Source organism: Schistocerca americana, chromosome 7 (genome assembly GCF_021461395.2).
Source record: "Schistocerca americana isolate TAMUIC-IGC-003095 chromosome 7, iqSchAmer2.1, whole genome shotgun sequence".
Lineage (NCBI taxonomy): Eukaryota > Metazoa > Arthropoda > Insecta > Orthoptera > Acrididae > Schistocerca > Schistocerca americana.
In genome coordinates, this window is record NC_060125.1 from 486,712,941 (window position 1) to 486,731,877 (window position 18,937).

The 18,937-nt window shown below is 41.4% G+C and overlaps 2 protein-coding genes across 3 annotated transcripts in view; one reads left to right on the forward strand and one right to left on the reverse strand.

Moving 5' to 3' along the window:
- The window catches only part of LOC124623162 (FHIP family protein AGAP011705-like), a 238,587-nt gene extending 238,009 nt beyond the window's left edge, over positions 1 to 578 (reverse strand). For both annotated transcript variants that reach the window (XM_047148962.1, XM_047148961.1), the window contains exon 1: positions 202 to 578. The gene's annotated coding sequence lies outside the window, so the exon portion shown is untranslated. The remainder of the gene's footprint in view (positions 1 to 201) is intronic.
- Positions 579 to 854: 276 nt separating this feature from the next.
- The window catches only part of LOC124623163 (zinc finger matrin-type protein 2), a 42,146-nt gene continuing 24,063 nt past the window's right edge, over positions 855 to 18,937 (forward strand). Inside the window, exons 1-3 of the mRNA XM_047148963.1 lie at positions 855 to 997; positions 1,150 to 1,370; positions 1,483 to 1,556. Of these exons, the coding sequence (XP_047004919.1) occupies positions 983 to 997; positions 1,150 to 1,370; positions 1,483 to 1,556 (310 nt within the window). The 5' untranslated portion in view covers positions 855 to 982. The remainder of the gene's footprint in view (positions 998 to 1,149; positions 1,371 to 1,482; positions 1,557 to 18,937) is intronic.

The window sequence follows — 18,937 nt, forward strand, 5'->3', positions numbered from 1 at the left end:
AACTGAAGTTGTTTACTGAATACTTTATGTAATTTGACGGTGTAACTATAGACAGCTAGCATTAAAACGGGCGTAAACAGTTTGTATAGTGGTGATTTCAAGACATACTGTTACAGTTCACCAAAACTATGTTTTGTGGAGTTCGAATTTCGTGCTTTGCGAATGTGTGCGAGTAAAATAATGGCATACATAAAGTAATACCTTTTGCAGGCGATACATTTACAGAAAAAATGTTCGGCACGCTCCTGTCGCACACATTTCCAGTCGGCCATAACAATATACAGCATTTGGATAATTTCTTCTCTTTGCAGATTAATAAAAGACTTCAAACTGTCTGTCTAATATTAAACATCTTGTCCGTTGAAAATGGAAACAATGCAGTAACTTCATTGCTATAAAAAACTGCACCATTTCTACGACACTGATAAGGCGAAACAGGTACAATAACTCCGTGAGTTACGCAAGTTAGCAACTAATCTCACAAAGCTGATGAACAATCATCACTACACTACGCCCTGTCAGCGAAAACAACTGTTCCTATGTTTTCATTTACTATCGCAACAATGAGGACAGCAAACCTCATCTCATCAAAGATGACATTGAAGATACCATCTCAAGTGTCAAATTAGAAGAACTAATTTTTCTTGGCACTTTAAATGACATTTAGATGCAAATATAGCATCAAAGATATGCTTCGAAATTCATTCTCGCTGTATTTTGGTATTTGATATACAATTGAAGGGACGTCTTTGTTTGTATTATGGGGTTTGCTCGGTATATATCCCCTTAAATACTGCTATGAAAATTGTATTGCGAAATAATCTACAGTCAGGTTGATATTAGTTCCCAGCTCATGATTTTTAATGTCTGTTCGGCTAATTTGTTGAACTAATGGAGGTGGTATCTATACTCAAGTCAAACTAGGCTCTGTTGTGTTCTATGATCAAAGGTCGTGTTGTTTGATACATCTTTGCTCAACAACATGGCGTCGAAAGAGGTACGTGTTTATGTTTTGTTTTTGTGGAAAGGATGTGTGACATTTTCAGTAGAGACAGTATTTTTAATTGGTTGAATTAATTTGAAAAGGTTAACTTGATAACATACAGATCAGTTTAGTTATTATAAGACGACCGGTTTGATTTATTATAGAGAGCAGAAGATCATCGAAGAAAGTGGGACCGCGATGAATATGAACGTTTGGCTGCAGAAAGAATACAGGAAGAATTGGAAGCACAAGAAAAAGCGAAGCAAAAACAGCCACCTATTAAACGAGACTTATTGCGGCAACGTGACTACCGAGTTGATTTAGAATCCAAATTAGGAAAGAGTGTAGTCATAACAAAAAACACTCCGTCGTCGCAAACAGGAGGGTATGCCTTCAGACATCTTACAAGCCCCGTTGCTGATATGTCATGCATCATTACTTAGTTGATGTGTAATTTCACATGTGTTGACAGTATATTGACCTGTAATTCTTTGCAGGTACTACTGTAATGTGTGTGATTGTGTTGTGAAAGATTCCATTAACTTCCTAGACCACATAAATGGAAAGAAACGTAAGTGACTGTCTACTAATTGTAATTGTGTAAATTGCTAGCATGTTTCATTTTTTCTGTTCTGCTTTTTTTAATAACAGTAATCAATATTACTTATCTTGCAACCAGACTATAAGGAAGTGATAGTGGAGTAATGACTGAGCAGAAATAAGTGTCATAGTTTTTCGTTATTGATGGATTCACACCAATCAGTAAAGAATAGATCTCAATTAGTATACATTGATCTATGCAAAATCATATTGACCAGCTGCAATGTAGTCAGGAGCCCTCACGTGTTTGCTATGGATTCAGTCATGCATACAATATAAAAACTGCCAAAACACAGTTGCATATGTGGAGTTCGTGCCAATTAAACCAATCTTTGTGTAAATAGTTAATTCATTTATAATATAATCTGTATGTTGATGTCAGTGTATCCTTTTCTTCTGGATTTTTTAGATATGCTCAGGAAGCCATACAACTACTTTCATATTTAATCACGTGCATCCACATATATTGATCAGTTTCAAGACATGTCATTTCAGGAGAACCATATTTAATAGGTGACACAACAGACACTAGGCCCATATCCAAGAGAATTTGTGGTTATCCACTAACTCCCAGAAGTGTGTGAAAATTCTCTAATGAATAAAAACTCTATACTTCTGGAAGAACCACTACTGCTTTGTGAATGCCTAAGGATGTGATGATTTATTTCATGTACTTATTCATCATTTAGCACAACAGTACAGGACCGCTTATCTAACAGAACTTTGTTACTAACAGTATTAAAAGCATTAGAAAGATCAAAATTAAGTTGGACTACAACACTGCTGTTTTTTTATACATGTAATCCTTTGTTGCTTTTCTGTACTTCAAATTGTTCAAAAGCCATGTTGATTACTACTCACTAACTTCTTGTTACTTAAGTGTACAGTTAATTTGTAAACCTGTAACCTTATTTGGCTCACACATTAACACACTTTGACACAGTTGATCATACAGTCCTAGTAAAGAAACTAGAGACTACTGGTGTTTGTGGACATGCAGCAAACTGGATAACATCATATCTAACAGGAGGCAATATGTAGCCATTAATAACTTATACAGATCAAAAGTTAGAAGCATTAAGTATGGTGTACCTCAAGGATCTGTAATGGGACTTGTTCTCTCCAATTTATTTGTGAATAATATACAAACATGTGAAAATGAAATCAAAATACTTAATGCATATGATATGACTGTGCTAAATGTTTCCAACGATTTGGAAGCACTTGAGCAAAATACATTCATATCAGTCAGTAGTACAGCACAATGGCTCTCTGAAAATAAGTTAATTATTAATGTGAAAAAAAACTATGCACATGGTCTTCAAAAATAAACAAAAAAAGAACATATGGATGTTTTCTTAGATTGAAAAGGACTGGAAGAAATAGCTTCGGTTAAGGTTTTGGGCATTCCAATAGACCCGAGCTAAATTGGAAACTGCAGATAAATACTGTTTCCAGTAAGCTAAGCTCTGTGAATGAAACAACTGGCTCAGTGTACTCACCGAGACCTTTTGTGCACTGTCTGTCATGGTTTTTTTGAACCATACATGCGATATGGAATCACAGTGTGGAGTAACTCAACCATCACAAGAATGAAGAGAATATTCACATTACAGAAGCAATCCATTCAAATTATATTGAAAAAGAATCATGTAAAAGTTGTTTCAAAGAACTAAACATTCTAACATTTCCATCATTGTATATATTTAAGACCATTGTGAGTGCATTACGTGATCTGACAAAACTTGATACTAATGAGACTGTACGTACACACAACACAAAGAACAGAGAACAACTGCGGTGCATTCCACATAGACTTAAGATTTTTGAAACAGGGCCCAAATATTCTGGCATCAAGTTAATACAAGTGATGCCAAGGGAATTAAAAGACCTCAAAACTGAGAAAATGTTCCCCACAACTCTAAAAAAGTTTCTGATACAAGAGAATTTTATAGTGTAGCAAACAGTGATCAAAAGTTCATCCTGTGAGTGATAAATCTCACACATCATAAAAAGAACTAGCAACAGAAATCAGTGTTAAAGAAATTAACTATAATTAGAAACCACTGATGTATAATATAAGCTAATTATATCTCACAAAATGCTTTTTTTTTTTATCAAAAATGAGAGCAGCAGGAAGTGCAAAGTGGCTAAGCAGGGATGGCTAGAGGACAAATGTAAGGATGTAGAGGCTTATCTCACTAGGGGTAAGATAGATACCGCCCACAGGAAAATTAAAGAGACCTTTTGAGAAAAGAGAACCGCTTGTATGAATATCAAGGGCTCAGATGGAAACCCAGTTCTAAGCAAAGAAGGGAAAGCAGAAAGGTGGAAGGAGTATATAGAGGGTCTATACAAGGGCGATGTACTTGGGACAATATTATGGAAATGGAAGAGGATGTAGATGAAGATGAAATGGGAGATACGAAACTGCGTGAAGAGTTTGACAGAGCACTGAACGACCTGAGTCGAAACAAGGCCCCGGGAGTAGACAACATTCCATTAGAACTACTGACAGCCTTGGGAGAGCCAGTCCTGACAAGATGAGTGAGCAAGATTTATGAGACAGGCGAAATACACTCAGACTTCAAAAAGAATATAATAATTCCAATCCCAAAGAAAGCAGGTGTTGACAGATGTGAAAATTACCAAACTATCAGTTTAATAAGTCACAGCTGCAAAATACTAAACCGAATTATTTACAGACGAATGGAAAAACTGGTAGAAGCCGACCTCGGGGAAGATCAGTTTGGATTCCGTAGAAATGTTGGAACACGTGAGGCAATACTGACCTTACGACTTATCTTGTTGTTGTTGTTGTTATCTTCAGTCCTGAAACTGGTTTGATGCAGCTCTCCATGCTAATCTATCGTGTGCAAGCTCCTTCATCTCCCAGTACCTACTGCAACCTACATCCTTCTGAATCTGCTTAGTGTATTCATCTCTTGGTCTCCCTCTACGATTTTTACCCTCCACACTGCCCTCCAATACTAAATTGGTGATCCCTCGATGTCTCATAACATGTCCTAAAAACTGATCCCTTCTTCTAGTCAAGTTGTGCCACAAGCTCCTCTTCTCCCCAATTCTATTCAATACCTCCTCATTAGTTACGTGATCCACCCACCTAATCTTCAACATTCTTCTGTAGCACCACATTTCAAAAGCTTCTATTCTCTTCTTGTCCAAACTATTTATCGCCCATGTTTACTTCCATACATGGCTACACTCCATAAAAATACTTTCAGAAACGACTTCCTGACACTTAAATCTATACTAGATGTTAACAAATTTTTCTTCTACAGAAACTCTTTCCTTGCAATTGCCAGTCTACATTTTATATCCTCTCTACTTCGACCATCATTAGTTATTTTGCTCCCCAAATAGCAAAACTCCTTTACTTCTATAAGTGTCTCATTTTCTAATCTAATTCCCTCTGCATCACCCTACTTAATTCGACTACATTCCATTATCCTTGTTTCCTTTTGTTGATGTTCATCTTATATCCTCCTTTCAAGACACTGTCCATTCCATTCAACTGCTCTTCCAAGTCCTTTGCTGTCTCTGACAGAATTACAATGTCATTGGCGAACCTCAAAGTTTTTATTTCTTCTCCATGGATTTTAATACCTACTCCGAACGTTTCTTTTGTTTCCTTTATTGCTTGCTCAATATACAGATTGAATACCATTGGGGAGAGGCTGGCAATAGCAAGGAAAGCGTTTCTGAAGAAGAGAAATTTGTTAACATCGAGTATAGATTTAAGTATCAGGAAGTCGTTTCTGAAACTATTTGTATGGAGTGTAGCCATGTATGGAAGTGAAACATGGACAATGAATAGTTTGGACAAGAAGAGAATAGAAGCTTTCGGAATGTGGTCCTACAGAAGAATGTTGAAGATTAGATGGGTAGATCACATAACTAATGAGGAGGTATTGAATAGAATTGGGGAGAAGAGGAGTTTGTGGCACAACTTGACTAGAAGAAGGGATCGGTTGGTAGGACATGTTATGAGGCATCAAGTGATTACCAATTTAGTACTGGGGGGCAGTGTGGAGGGTAAAAATCGTAGAGGGAGGCCAAGAGATGAATACACTAAGCAAGTTCAGAAAGATATAGGCTGCACTAGGTACTGGGAGATGAAGAAGCTTGCACAGGATAGAGTAGCATGGAGAGCTGCATCAAACCAGTCTCAGGACTGAAGACCACAATACCAACAACAACAACAATTAAAATGAATGTCTCATCCTTAACAGAAGTGTCCCATTCTCTAAGTGGTTTACGTTTGTTAAGGTGTAATTTCCTGCAGATAAAACAATGTATGTGGATTGCTATATTTAAATGGGCTGAACTTTTGAATATACTGCCTTTCATACTTGCTTTTATTCACAGGTTTGTACGACCGGTAAACTTCACTCACCTGTTATAAAGTTTCTTCGCTATCTCTATGATTGTGATTTTTTGTTGAAATCTGTTTGTAAGGTGACTCATCATGGTGTGTACACCCCTCCCCCCCCCCCCCCCAAAAAAAAAGTGTTCCACATACCCCACCATGAAGAGAAGCCTTAAAACAGCTTTATAATTATTATAAGTTGACTCCATTATCCACTCATGTTTGTGATTAGCCCATGGAAATTAAGTCTAAATTACTTTATTGTGATTATATCAGCAGAAAAGCACCTACATTTGGGGATAAAAAAACTCTATTACACGACTCAGATGCTATTATCTGCTGCTTCAGACTAGGTATGTAGGTCAACCGAAAGTTGCAATTCCACTTGTCTGCTATGACCTGTGACATAGCTGTGTTGTGTTGTGTGATGTCATGGTGGCGCTATGTTTGTAGAGGCTGTGTTGTAGTATCTCTTGTGTTGTGTGTTTCAGAGACATTTGTTATGTATCTCAGGCATTTGACATTTTTAACCGAGTGTGGAAGGTTCATTAATGAGTTAATTTTATTTTGTGTTTTGTGGGTGATGAATTCGTACTTGTTTGGTACTACTAATGCCTTGTGTTTCTTATGGTCAGAAGTTTAATAGTGTTTTTCATTTTTAGTCAGTAATGGATATGACAGAGAAATTTAAGAGCAGATCATTGCTTAATGCTTTGGGCAAAGATATGGTGTCATCTTGTGGGCTTTTTTTTTTTTGGTGAGGGGGGCTCAGAATTGGTGAGTCTACATTTGGTTGGCAAGTATTTTTATGTTGCTGTATTTTGTTTATTGAAGTATGTGTCCTGTGTGTGTGTGTGTGTGTGTGTGTGTGTGTGTTTATTATTGTTTGTGTATATCAAAATTTGTGATGATGCAAGTTTTCATGAATTTTAGGTTTTTTGCATTTGAGCTTGGTAATCGTGTTGGAGTCTGGGTGATGGACATTGTGGATATTGGTGTATTGTCATTGGTTAGGTTATGTTTTGATATTAATTATGTCAATTGGCTGTTGGCTTCATTTCAGATAGCTAGGGTATGTGAAGATTTCGTGTCAAATTATGTCAGTTGGCTGTTGGCTTCATTTCAGATAGCTAGGGTATGTGAAGATTTCATGTCAATTGGCTGTTGGCTTCATTTCAGATAGCTAGGGTATGTGAAGATTTCATGTCAATTGGCTGTTGGCTTCATTTCAGATAGCTAGGGTATGTGAAGATTTCAGTAACAGATTTGACGATTTGAGTATGTTGGTTTTTGGTACTACTGGCTTCTTTTTAGCTGCCTTACAGGTCCAGCAAAATTTGCGGATTCAGGTTTTTTATTTTTGTGTGGGTTTCTGGTGACAAGGGCTTCATATGAGCTATATAGGTCAAGCAAAATTTACAGTATTGGGTTGTCAAGTTGTGAGTTGGTTCCTAGTATCGAGGGGATTTGTTCGAGCTAAATTTACAATACCATTGTTTGTGTTCTTGCATTTTTTGGTTGTGTTGAATGTTGAGAATATCATATGCTTGATTTTTGGGTTGATATTTGTTTTCTTATTGCTGGAGTTAAATATTTAGCATGTTTTTTATATTTGTTAGTGGGTGTAATGAGTGGTGTCACCATACTGTGTACGCTTGACATAGGAGTGTCCACCATCTTGATGACATCAGTGGTCAGAGCAGGCAAGTGGAATCACAACTTCTGGTAATCCCAAGCATTTATATAACTGTACACTAGCAGCTGTCTGTGTAATGGTAAAATGAAAGGCTGCTTATTCTGAACATTAATATTTCATGGAATTTACATTCCAGAATCCAGATACTGACAAATTGTAGAAGGGGCGGTTAGTAGGGTAAGGCTAGTCTTTTATGCTTATTTTACTGTTTGGTTATCTAAAATTTCTTGTCTGATATCTGATGGCAACTCGTTAAAGGCTGAAATATAAAACTCCATTTTGAACCTAGGCTGTGACGCATAAGCTGCTTCTAACATTGCGGTTGTAAATTTTAGTGTGTTCATCCAAAATTCACTCTAATTATTACCCAAAAATAATAGGAATAAATGTATTTGCAAGTAAGTGTAAGAATCCCAAAATACCTAAAGAGTCTTCTGTAAGATGTTCAGTTATCAACTTTACATAATGTTCTTATCATCTGCTTCTGTAGAATAAATAATTTTTTGACAGCTGCATTGGCCTAGACAATTATTCCATAAGAAAGTAAAGGGTGTACATAAAGTCTGAGAACAATTTCAATTATTTATTTCTCAGGAACCAAACATTGTACAGATATCATACATATATCATTTTGAAGAGAAACCCTGAAAGTTTTTCTTCATGTATACTGCCACAACTTAGTTTGGTAACTAGCCGATAGTCAGCGCTAGTAGCAAACATGGCGAGTTCAGGTGTAGAGCAAGCTTTCTGTGTGTTGGAGTTCGACAAAGACAAGTGTGCTACAGATGTTCAGAACCAAGTATGCTAAGAAGCCACCAACAAGGAAGGTCATTTACCACTGGCACAACAAATTCGTTATGACGGGTTGCTTGTGCCCGGCAAAGAGAAGCAGACAGCCCAGTGTGATTGAAGTGAATGTGGAGCGCGTACGAGGCACATTCATAACGAGTCCGAAGAAATCGGTGCGTCATGCATCCCGTGAACTTGAAATTGCTCTAGTGACTGTGTGGAAAGTCCTGCGACAGAAGCTGTCTATGAAACCATTCAGATGGGAGCTAATGCAGAAGCTCAATGACAAAGACAATGACAAATGTTTTGAGTTTTGTTCGCAGTTGCAACAGTTGAATGAGAATGGGGATGGCATTGTTGATCACTTAATTTTTAGCAACGAAGCCACTCTTCACACTAATGGGAAAGTGAACAGGCATAATTGCCAAGTCTGGGGTACAAAGCAACCACACGAATGCATTGAATTTGAGCATGATTCTCCAAAGGTAAATGTTTTTTGTACCTTGTCACATCAAAAACTATACGGGCCATTCTTCTTCACCAAGAGCACTGTCACTTGATATTCCTACTTGGACATGTTACAACAATGGCTGATGCCTCAAATGTAATTGGGCTCTCTGTTCATCTTTCAGCAGGATGGGGTCCACCCCATTTTCATCGTGAAGTTCGTGGGTACCTGAACACAGAGCTGCTGCATTGATGACTCAGCCGTGCTACAGAAGGGTACAGCTGTTTCATGAAATGGCCTCTCTTTTTTTCTGTGGAGACACATTAAAGACCTTGTGTATGTACTGCCTCTACCTCCTGATGTAGCAGAGCTCCGGGAGAGAATACGGGAAGTGACTGCCACAGTTGACAATGCCGTGCTGGGATGGGTATGACAAGAATTCGATTGCCGTATTGACGTCTGCTGGGTCACTCATGGTTTGCATATTGAATGTTGGTAAAAAAACTTTCAGAGTTTCCCTTCAAAATGCAATATTTATGACAGCTGTACAATGTTTAGTTCTTGTGCAATAAATAATTGAAAGTGTTACTGGACTTTATCTACACCCTGTATTGAGTGAAAAAATGTTAGCAATCCTATTTACAGATCGACACAATGAGAAATATGTTGTCTTCTTAGTTTTACAGCCTTCAGGCAAAAATCAAACAATGGAAAATACAGGATGGACTGTAACAATACCAGAGAAGGAAAGTTGCTACTCACCATATAGCGAAGATGCTGAGTCGCGATAGGCACAATAAAAAGATTCACACACTCATAGCTTTCAGCCATTAAGGCCTTTGTCAGCAGCAGACACACATACACACACGCACACACACACACTCATGCAGACACGTCTGCAGTCTCAGAGAGCTGAAACCACACCGCAAGCATCATCACCAGTGCATGATGGGAGTGGTGACTGGGTGGCGGTAAGGAGGAGGCTGTGGTGAGGATGGAGAGGGATAGTATGGTGAGAGTGGCAGACAGTGAAGTGCTGCAGTTTAGACGGAGGGCAAGAGAGAAGGTGGGGAGGGGGGAGAGGGTAAGTAGCAGAAAGGAGAGAAATAAAAAGAAATTAAAAGACTGGATGTGGCGGTGAAATGACAGCTGTGTAGTGCTGGAATGGGAACAGGGAGGGGGCTGGATGGGTGAGGACAGTGGCTAATGGAGGTTGAGGCCATGAGGGTTACCCATCCAGCCCCCTCCCTGTTCCCATTATTCCAGCACTACACAGCCGTCATTTCACTGCCACATCCAGTCTTTTAATTTATTTTTATTTGTATTTCTCTCCTTTCCGATATATACAGTGGCGGTCAAAATAATAGAGCCACCTGGCAAAGGTTTGGAATAAAGTGCACATTTATTACTTGACATGTTTGAACTATGATGGAAACCATTACAACTGAGTCACATTGTACTATAGTCAGTTATATCGATAACACAACACAAAATAATCAGTAATAATCGATAATATTCAAAAGAATACCAGACCACAGGGTCAAAAAAATAGAGCCAATTGAAACAAATATATTGTACTTGATCTCAGTCTTATGAAACGTACAGGAACAGTCTTTTTTGCATAGGACTGCATTAGTACTTCGTGGGGTAACCCTTATTTTTGAGGATTGCCCTGCACCTCTTACCCATAGAGTCTACTAAACGCCTGCATTCGTCACTACTGATCGCATACCAGGCTCTCTGGATTTCTTCCCACAGTTTTTCTGACGATGTAGCTTTTGAGCGGTCAATTCTCTTGTCTAAGATCTCCCATAAGTTCTCAATGGGTGATGCGTCAGGGGACTGAGGTGGCCACTCTAATACTTCGATATTGTGCTCTTGAACAAACTGCCTTATGATCCTTGCAGTATGCTTTGGATCATTATCGTGCTGAAATTTCCATTTCAGCGGCATTTCCTCTTCAGCATAAGGCAGCATCACATTTGCCAAGATGTCTTTGTACATTTTTGCGTTCATTATGCCGTTGATACGGTGTATTGGACCAATGCCATACCACGAAAAACATCCCCATACCATAACACTTCCGCCACCGTATTTCACAGTTTTTAAAGTGTACTTGGGATTAAATTCCTGGTTTGGTGGGCGGCGCACATAGACTTTTCCGTCTGAGGCAAACCTATTAAACTTGGATTCATAGGACCAAAGGATGTTCCTCCACCAAGTATTAGGTTTTTGTTCATTTCTCCGGGCAAAGGCTAACCTTTTCCGAACATTAGCTTGTGAAACATGTGGCTTCTTTCTTGCAATGCGCCCATTCAATTTTGCAGATCTCAGTCGTCTTTGAATCGTTGAGGTTGATGGTTGAACATCATGTTCGTCGCTAAACAAAATGGCTTTCAGTCGTGGTGTTGACAAAAATGGGTCTTTCTTCACTTCCCTAGTGATGAGTCTGTCTACGCGAGGAGTAGTTACACGAGGTCGCCCCCTGTTCTCCACTTGCAGCTTTGTTTGTTTTGACCGTCTCATGGCGTTCTGGACTCGTTTTCGCGAAACGTGCAAGACATTGGCTATTTTATTCATGGACATCCCACTTTTGAACATCCGGAACATTACTATACGCTCATCTTCACTGGTATGCTTTGCTCTGCCCATCTAGACGAATGTAAACAAAACCACACGTCAATTTACATACAAAACAACTGCATAAAAATCAATTTAAAGGCACATGTGTAAAGCGGCTCTATTATTTTGACCCATAAGATTCTTACCTTTATGCCTCTTTTCACACGTCTAGCTCAAACGCTTCCTTTCGGACGACTAAAGATAGCAGCAACGTCTTCCCTGATGTTGTCTACAAGGGACTGACAACACGGCACTCGTGGCGATTTCGCGAACTAATAGATATCCTAGTTCTTAATCTCGTCAATAGAGGTGGCTCTATTATTTCGACCGCCACTGTATATCATGATATAAATCTGCCAAGGACAGTACTTCTACTTATGGCATGTATCAGTTAGAAAAATGCACCAATGATGACTGCTATCAGTCAAAATCGATTTGCAACAAGATAAATAAATTATGTTTCCACGACTGGTTGCTACATTCTTTATAAGTTTATATTCCACAGTCACTGCACAGAAAGGGAACCTTATGGGGCCCAACATTCAAATAATTCTAATTTGTTGGTCTGCAGATAGGTCTCACTCAGCAATTCATTTCCACCAGCAGCGGAAATGTTCCATGTGTGTCAGGCCAATCCATATGATTTCTTCAGCTGTCTGCATTGGTCTGACACAGTCACAGCATTTCTGCTGTCACCAAAAATAAATAACCCCATGATACTTCACTTTATCAGTGATCTGTGCCATTTTGTTTTGGCTTTTCTAGCATTGTGCTGCAGTATTTGAGTGCAGGGATTTCAGTGTATAGCAGGATTGCAGATGGATCTGGGGAGAAAAAAAAGATTCTTTTCTTTGTCGTGGTAATTAAAACTTTCTGATATCCCTCATAAACATGAAGCAGGTGAACTGTACTTTCTTGTTAACTAAAGAGCAGCAGATAGTAATAGAGATAGGGCCTGGGAATAGGGTTGTTAGGAACTGGGCTTGTGATGTAGGTGGTGATTAACAGGATTGCTACTAAAACTTGGTCCACTAATGTTCACTTCGTACAACTGTTCTGGTGTTACAGCCAACTAGGAGAGAAAAAGGGGGAGTGGTGTAACGCTCTTCATGTCTATGGTATTTCCAATAAAACCACATAATAGCTACTGGGTCGTTCTAAATGGCGAGCACCTCAGGGAGCTCAGCCTTTTTTTGTGGGTATGTCATCGATCTTATTCCTCTCAACTCCCAGCAGAATGGGTGTGCCACTAGTGAGTATCAACACCTAACCTGACAAGAGGGCTCTTATAGTTACTCCTCCTGACGCAGGAATTATTCCAAGTGCTCCCATTTAGAGTAACAGAACTCTTGGTGCTAGACAGAATTCGTTTTTGATAATTAAAAAGTAAGATGGCAGCTTTGAGAAAGTTTCACCTTTTGACATTCATAAGGTTTTAGAGGGAATCGCTGGCCCTTCAAAATCTATGAAGCCATTGACGAATGAGACACTGTTGGTTGAAATGCCTAGTACCCAACAAGCAGTGAATCTACCGGCAGCTAAATGGCACACTCCTACATGTGTTGAAAAGAGCTACACTATTCACCTTGAACTGTAGTAGAAGTGTTAAATAACAATTTTTGCAGCCAAGATCATGTGTTGAAATAATATTATTTCTTCAATGACTGGTTTTGACCGAGTGTAGCTGCCATCTTTGGATCTTCTGGAAATAATGAGCATGAACTGCACAAACATAATGAGAGCACACTCCACTTATAAACAAAGGTGCCACATTGGCTTGACAAGTACATACAACAGAGTAAATAAAAGGTCCATAGCACCAACAGTGAGCCTAGGAATGGAAATGATCTTGTCCATGGAGCCATTATAGCTATGGCCCATCAGGAAAGACAGAGCGAGTTTCGTTCAACTCTCAAAAATCTTTTTCAGAAAGCTGATGCCTCTTTCGAAAAGGAGGCTGCTAGTGTCAGCACTCCTACATGTGTTTCTCAGTGCAGTCGCAAAGGTGCTGTTGATACGGAGCATATAGATCCTCCCAGAACATCAGAAAAGGCCACGGATGTTGACATTGAAGAGCTTCTGGCACCTCCACAGGCAGACTCCAGTAAACAGGCCAGCACTGCTACTACCATTACTATGAATGTTTCTCCTCTGACTCTGACAAACAAACCCAATGGAAAGCACCAGCCACAGGAGAAGACAGGCCGTAAACTGTCATACCATATAGATTCATTCTTTCTGATGGTTCTAATGAGCCCGCATCTCGTGGTCGTGCGGTAGCGTTCTCGCTTCCCACGCCCGGGTTCCCGGGTTCGATTCCCGGCGGGGTCAGGGATTTTCTCTGCCTCGTGATGGCTGGGTGTTGTGTGCTGTCCTTAGGTTAGTTAGGTTTAAGTAGTTCTAAGTTCTAGGGGACTGATGACAATAGCTGTTAAGTCCCATAGTGCTCAGAGCCATTTGGTTCTAATGATTTGGCTTTGGAGGCAGTGGAATACGAAGTCTGCCTCAAGAAACCATCTTCCCCCCAGACTAAGCCTCCATCCATTGCAAGATCCCCGCCGTGGTCGAGAGACAGTATCAGAGAGAAACCTCATCAATAAAATGGCTGCCATACTACAGTGAAAGATCAGAGGGTTCAGACACATAGAGGAACTGAAACTCTTAGTGTAAAAATGTCATTTGTGCTTATCTTTACAAGAAATATATTTTAAACACACTGATGCCCCTGTGCTACATGGCTACATCTTCCGCCACAAGGGTGACTGACTGAGGAAAGGGCTAAGGGAGGCATAGCTGCGTTTGTCAATAATACACATCACTCCTCTGCTTTATGCCTGATAACTGACCTTTCCCGAGGGCATGCAGATTTACTGTATGATTAAATGATGATGGCGTCCTCTTGGGTAAAATATTCCGGAAGTAAAATAGTCCCCCATTTGGATCTCCACGCGGGGACAACTCAAAAGGACGTCGTTATCAGGAGAAAGAAAACTGGCATTCTACGTATCGGAGCGTGGAATGTCAGATCCCTTAATCGAGCAGGTAGGTTAGAAAATTTAAAAAGGGAAATGGATAGGTTAAAGTTAGATATAGTGGGAATTAGTGAAGTTCGGTGGCAGGAGGAACAAGACTTTTGGTCAGATGAATACAGGGTTATAAATACAAAATCAAATAGGGGTAATGCAGGAGTAGGTTTAATAATGAATAAAAAATAGGAGTATGGGTAAACTACTACAAACAGCACAGTGAAAGCATTATTGTGGCCAAGATAGACACGAAACCCATGCCTACTACAGTAGTACAAGTTTATATGCCAACTAGCTCTGCAGATGACGAAGAAATTGATGAAATGTATGATGAGATAAAAGAAATTATTCAGGTAGTGAAGGGAGACGAAAATTTAATAGTCATGGGTGACTGGAATACGATAGTAGGAAAAGGGAGAGAAGGAAACATAGTAGGTCAATATGGATTGGGGCAAAGAAATGAAAGAGGAAGCCGCCTGGTAGAATTTTGCACAGAGCATAACTTAATCATAGCTAACACATGGTTCAAGAATCATAAAAGAAGGTTGTATACATGGAGGAATCCTGGAGATACTGGAAGGTATCAGATAGATTATATAATGGTAAGACAGAGATTTAGGAACCAGGTTTTAAATTGTAGGACATTTCCAGGGGCAGATGTGTACTCTGACCACAATCTATTGGTTATGAATTGTAGATTAAAATTGAAGAAACTGCAAAAAGGTGGGAAATTAAGGAGATAGGACCTGGATAAACTGAAAGAACCAGAGGTTGTACAGAGTTTCAGGGAGAGCATAAGGGAACAATTGACAGGAATGGGGGAAAGAAATACAGTAGAAGAAGAATGGGTATTGTAAGGGATGAAATAGCGAAGGCAGCAGAGGATCAAATAGGTAAAAAGACGAGGGCTAGTAGAAATCCTTGGGTAACAGAAGAAATATTGAATATAATTGATGAAAGGAGAAAATATAAAAATGCAGTAAATGAAGCAGGCAAAAGGGAATACAAACGTCTCAGAAATGAGATCGACAGGAAGTGCAAAATGGCTAAGCAGGGATGGCTAGAGGACAAATGTAAGGATGTAGAGGCTTATCTCACTAGGGGTAAGATCGATACTGCCTACAGGAAAATTAAAGAGACCTTTGGAGAAAGGAGAACCACTTGCATGAATATCAAGAGCTTTGATGGAAACCCAGTTCTAAGCAAAGAAGGGAAAGCAGAAAGGTGGAAGGAGTATATAGATGGTCTGTACAAGGGTGATGTACTTGAGGACAATATTATGGAAATGGAAGAGGATGTAGATGAAGATGAAATGGGAGATATGATACTGCATGAAGAGTTTGACAGAGCACTGAAGGACCTGTGTTGAAACAAGGCCCCCGGAGTAGACAACATTCCATTAGAACTACTGACAGCCTTGGGAGAGCCAGTCCTGACAAAACTCTACCATCTGGTGAGCAAGGTGTATGAGACAGGAAAATACCCTCAGACTTCAAGAAGAATATAATAATTCCAATCCCAAAGAAAGCAGGTGTTGACAGATGTGAAAATTACCGTACTATCAGTTTAATAAGTCACAGCTGCAAAATACTAACGCGAATTCTTTACAGACAAATGGAAAAACTGATAGAAGCCGACCTTGGGGAAGATCAGTTTAGATTCCATAGAAATGTTGGAACACGTGAGGCAATACTGACCCTACGACTTATCTTAGAAGAAAGATTAAGGAAAGGCAAATCTACGTTTCTAGCATTTGTAGATTTAGAGAAAGCTTTTGACAGTGGTGATTGGAATGCTCTCATTCAAATTCTGAAGGTGGCAGGGGTAAAATACAGGGAACGAAAGGCTATTTACAATTTGTACAGAAAGCAGATGGCAGCTATAAGAGTCGAGGGGCATGAAAGGGAAGCAGTGGTTGGGAAGGAAATGAGACAGGGTTGTAGCCTATCCCCGATGTTATTCAATCTGTATATTGTGTAGTGACGTAACAAGACTGTTACGCCACTGGAGGTAGCCGAAGGAAAGGCACGCGTACACACATGCCGACGGGCGAGAATTCTGGAACAGGATAACTATTGAATGGTAGCAAGAAAAGTACGTAGCTGCTTTATACTTAACTTTAATGATGCCTTGTGATACATCTCTCTTGACTATACAAATGCGACTCGTAAGCTACATGCACTGTTACAATTGGCGCCTTGCTAGGTCGTAGCCATGGACTTAGCAGAAGGCTATTCTAACTGTCTCTCGGCAAATGAGAGGAAGGCTTCGTCCGTATGGTCGCTAGCAATGTCGTCGTACAACTGGGCGAGTGCTTGTTCGTATCACGAGACCTGCCTTGTGGTGACGCTAGGTCTGCGATTACACAGTGGCGACACGCGGGTCCGACATGTACTAAATGGACCGCGGCCGATTTAATCTACCACCTAGCAAGTGTGGTGTCTGGCGGTGACACCACATTCCTCCCCCGCAAATCGGCGAACGGTCGTGAGATAAGGCTTCCGCCCGCCGTGGGGAGGACCCCATGTTGACGTATGCGATGAGGTGGGGAGCCTAACAACAGGCGAGGCTGTGCCACCCGCACCCGGCCATTCGGTCCGAGGGGAGCTAGGAAACGCCTGAAAACCTAGTCCAGGGTGCACGTCAACATGCGGTGTATGCGCCCGTAAAGAAACAGGAGGGGCCGAAGGGTCGACCTCCATTGCGTCGGGGTAGCCGACGCGCGATGACGTCATGTGGTCCGGAGTGGGCGGGAGTTCCATGGCGGAGGACAGCTGGTCACGGGAATTGATCGGCGGCGCGTGACCCTGGGAAGCGCATGGCGGGTGCAGCGAAGCGTCGAATGCGGGCGGCGCCGGCGGGAGTACCGGCGGCGGCGGCGGCTGCTGCGGCGGCGCGCCGCCATGGGGCAAAATGGAAGGCATCGTCAGTAACACCTGGGGATGAGGCGAGCCAGTAGATGGGTCCCCAGGGCGCTGACCGGACGGCACCGTCGCTGAAAGCAGACGGGGAGCGGCAGAACCCGTGCGACGACAGAGGCGCAGCTGATTGAGATGCCGACGCACCTCACCAGAGGCCCCCAAAACCAAATACATCGCGCGGCCGAGGCAGCGAAGAATGCGCCCTGTGAGCCAACGCCGTGAACCTCGATAGTTGCGATAAAATACTACGTCGCCTGGAGCAAAAGCAGGAGTCTGCCGCTGCACAGGAACCTGATGCGGCGGATGCAGCAAAGATATCAAGGTGCAATGAGGACGACCATGGAGCAACTCAGCCGGCGAGCGACCATCTCGGGGCTGAGAGCGATACGAAGACAAAAAGAGCAACAATGCGTCCTCCCGAGAATGCGACTCTTTCAACTTCAACATCTGTGACTTGAAAGTCCGGAACAATCGTTCAGCGGCACCGTTTGACTGAGGCGAAAACGGCGCGGATGTCAGATGTTGAATACCATTGGCCTGGCAGAATGACTGAAATTCTGCGGACATGAATTGTGGGCCATTGTCGGAAACAATAGTCTGCGGAAGACCTTCAATGCAAAAGATAGCAGACAACGCTTGGATGGTGGCGGAGGACGTCGTGGAAGACATCCGGACAACAAATGGAAAATTACTGAAGGCGTCGACCAGAACCAACCATCGAGCATTCCAGAATGGACCAGCAAAATCAATGTGCAAGCGTTGCCAAGGGGAAGTGGCTTTTGGCCATGCAAAGACTGTCCGCGGCGGTGCGGATTGTTGTTCGGCACACGCCATGCAAGAACAACACATATTCGTAATCGCAGCATCGATTCCGAACCAAGTACAGTGCTGACGAGCAAGTTGTTTCGTTCGCACTATACCCCAATGTCCTTGGTGAAGAAGCCGTAAGACAGAGGACTGTAACGAACGTGGGACCACGACTCGGGACTGATCATTATCAGAACGCAACAACAAAACACCACGTCGAACAAAAAGTCTCTCCCTGTGAGCAAAAAATCGGCGAACCAACGGATCCGCAATCCGAGACTTTGACAAAGGCCATTGCGTAGCAACAAAACGCAAAACAGTAGCAAGGACAGGGTCAGCAGCGGTGGCTGTAGCTACACGACGAAAATCAATCGGAAACGATTCGACCACTTCATCGGTTTCCGAATCAGTGAACAGGCAAGCAAGTTCGGAAGAATCGAATGCTTTATCCTCAGCAACCGGCAAACGGGACAACGCATCGGCGTTTCCGTGCTTAGCAGTGGACCGATACAAGATATCGTAGCGGTACTGCGAGAGGAAAATAGACCAGCGAATGACTTTCTGCGCTGTACGCGGAGGTACAGGCTTGTTCGGATGAAAAAGCGATGTCAAAGGTTTGTGGTCTGTGATGATGGTGAAGTGACGACCATACA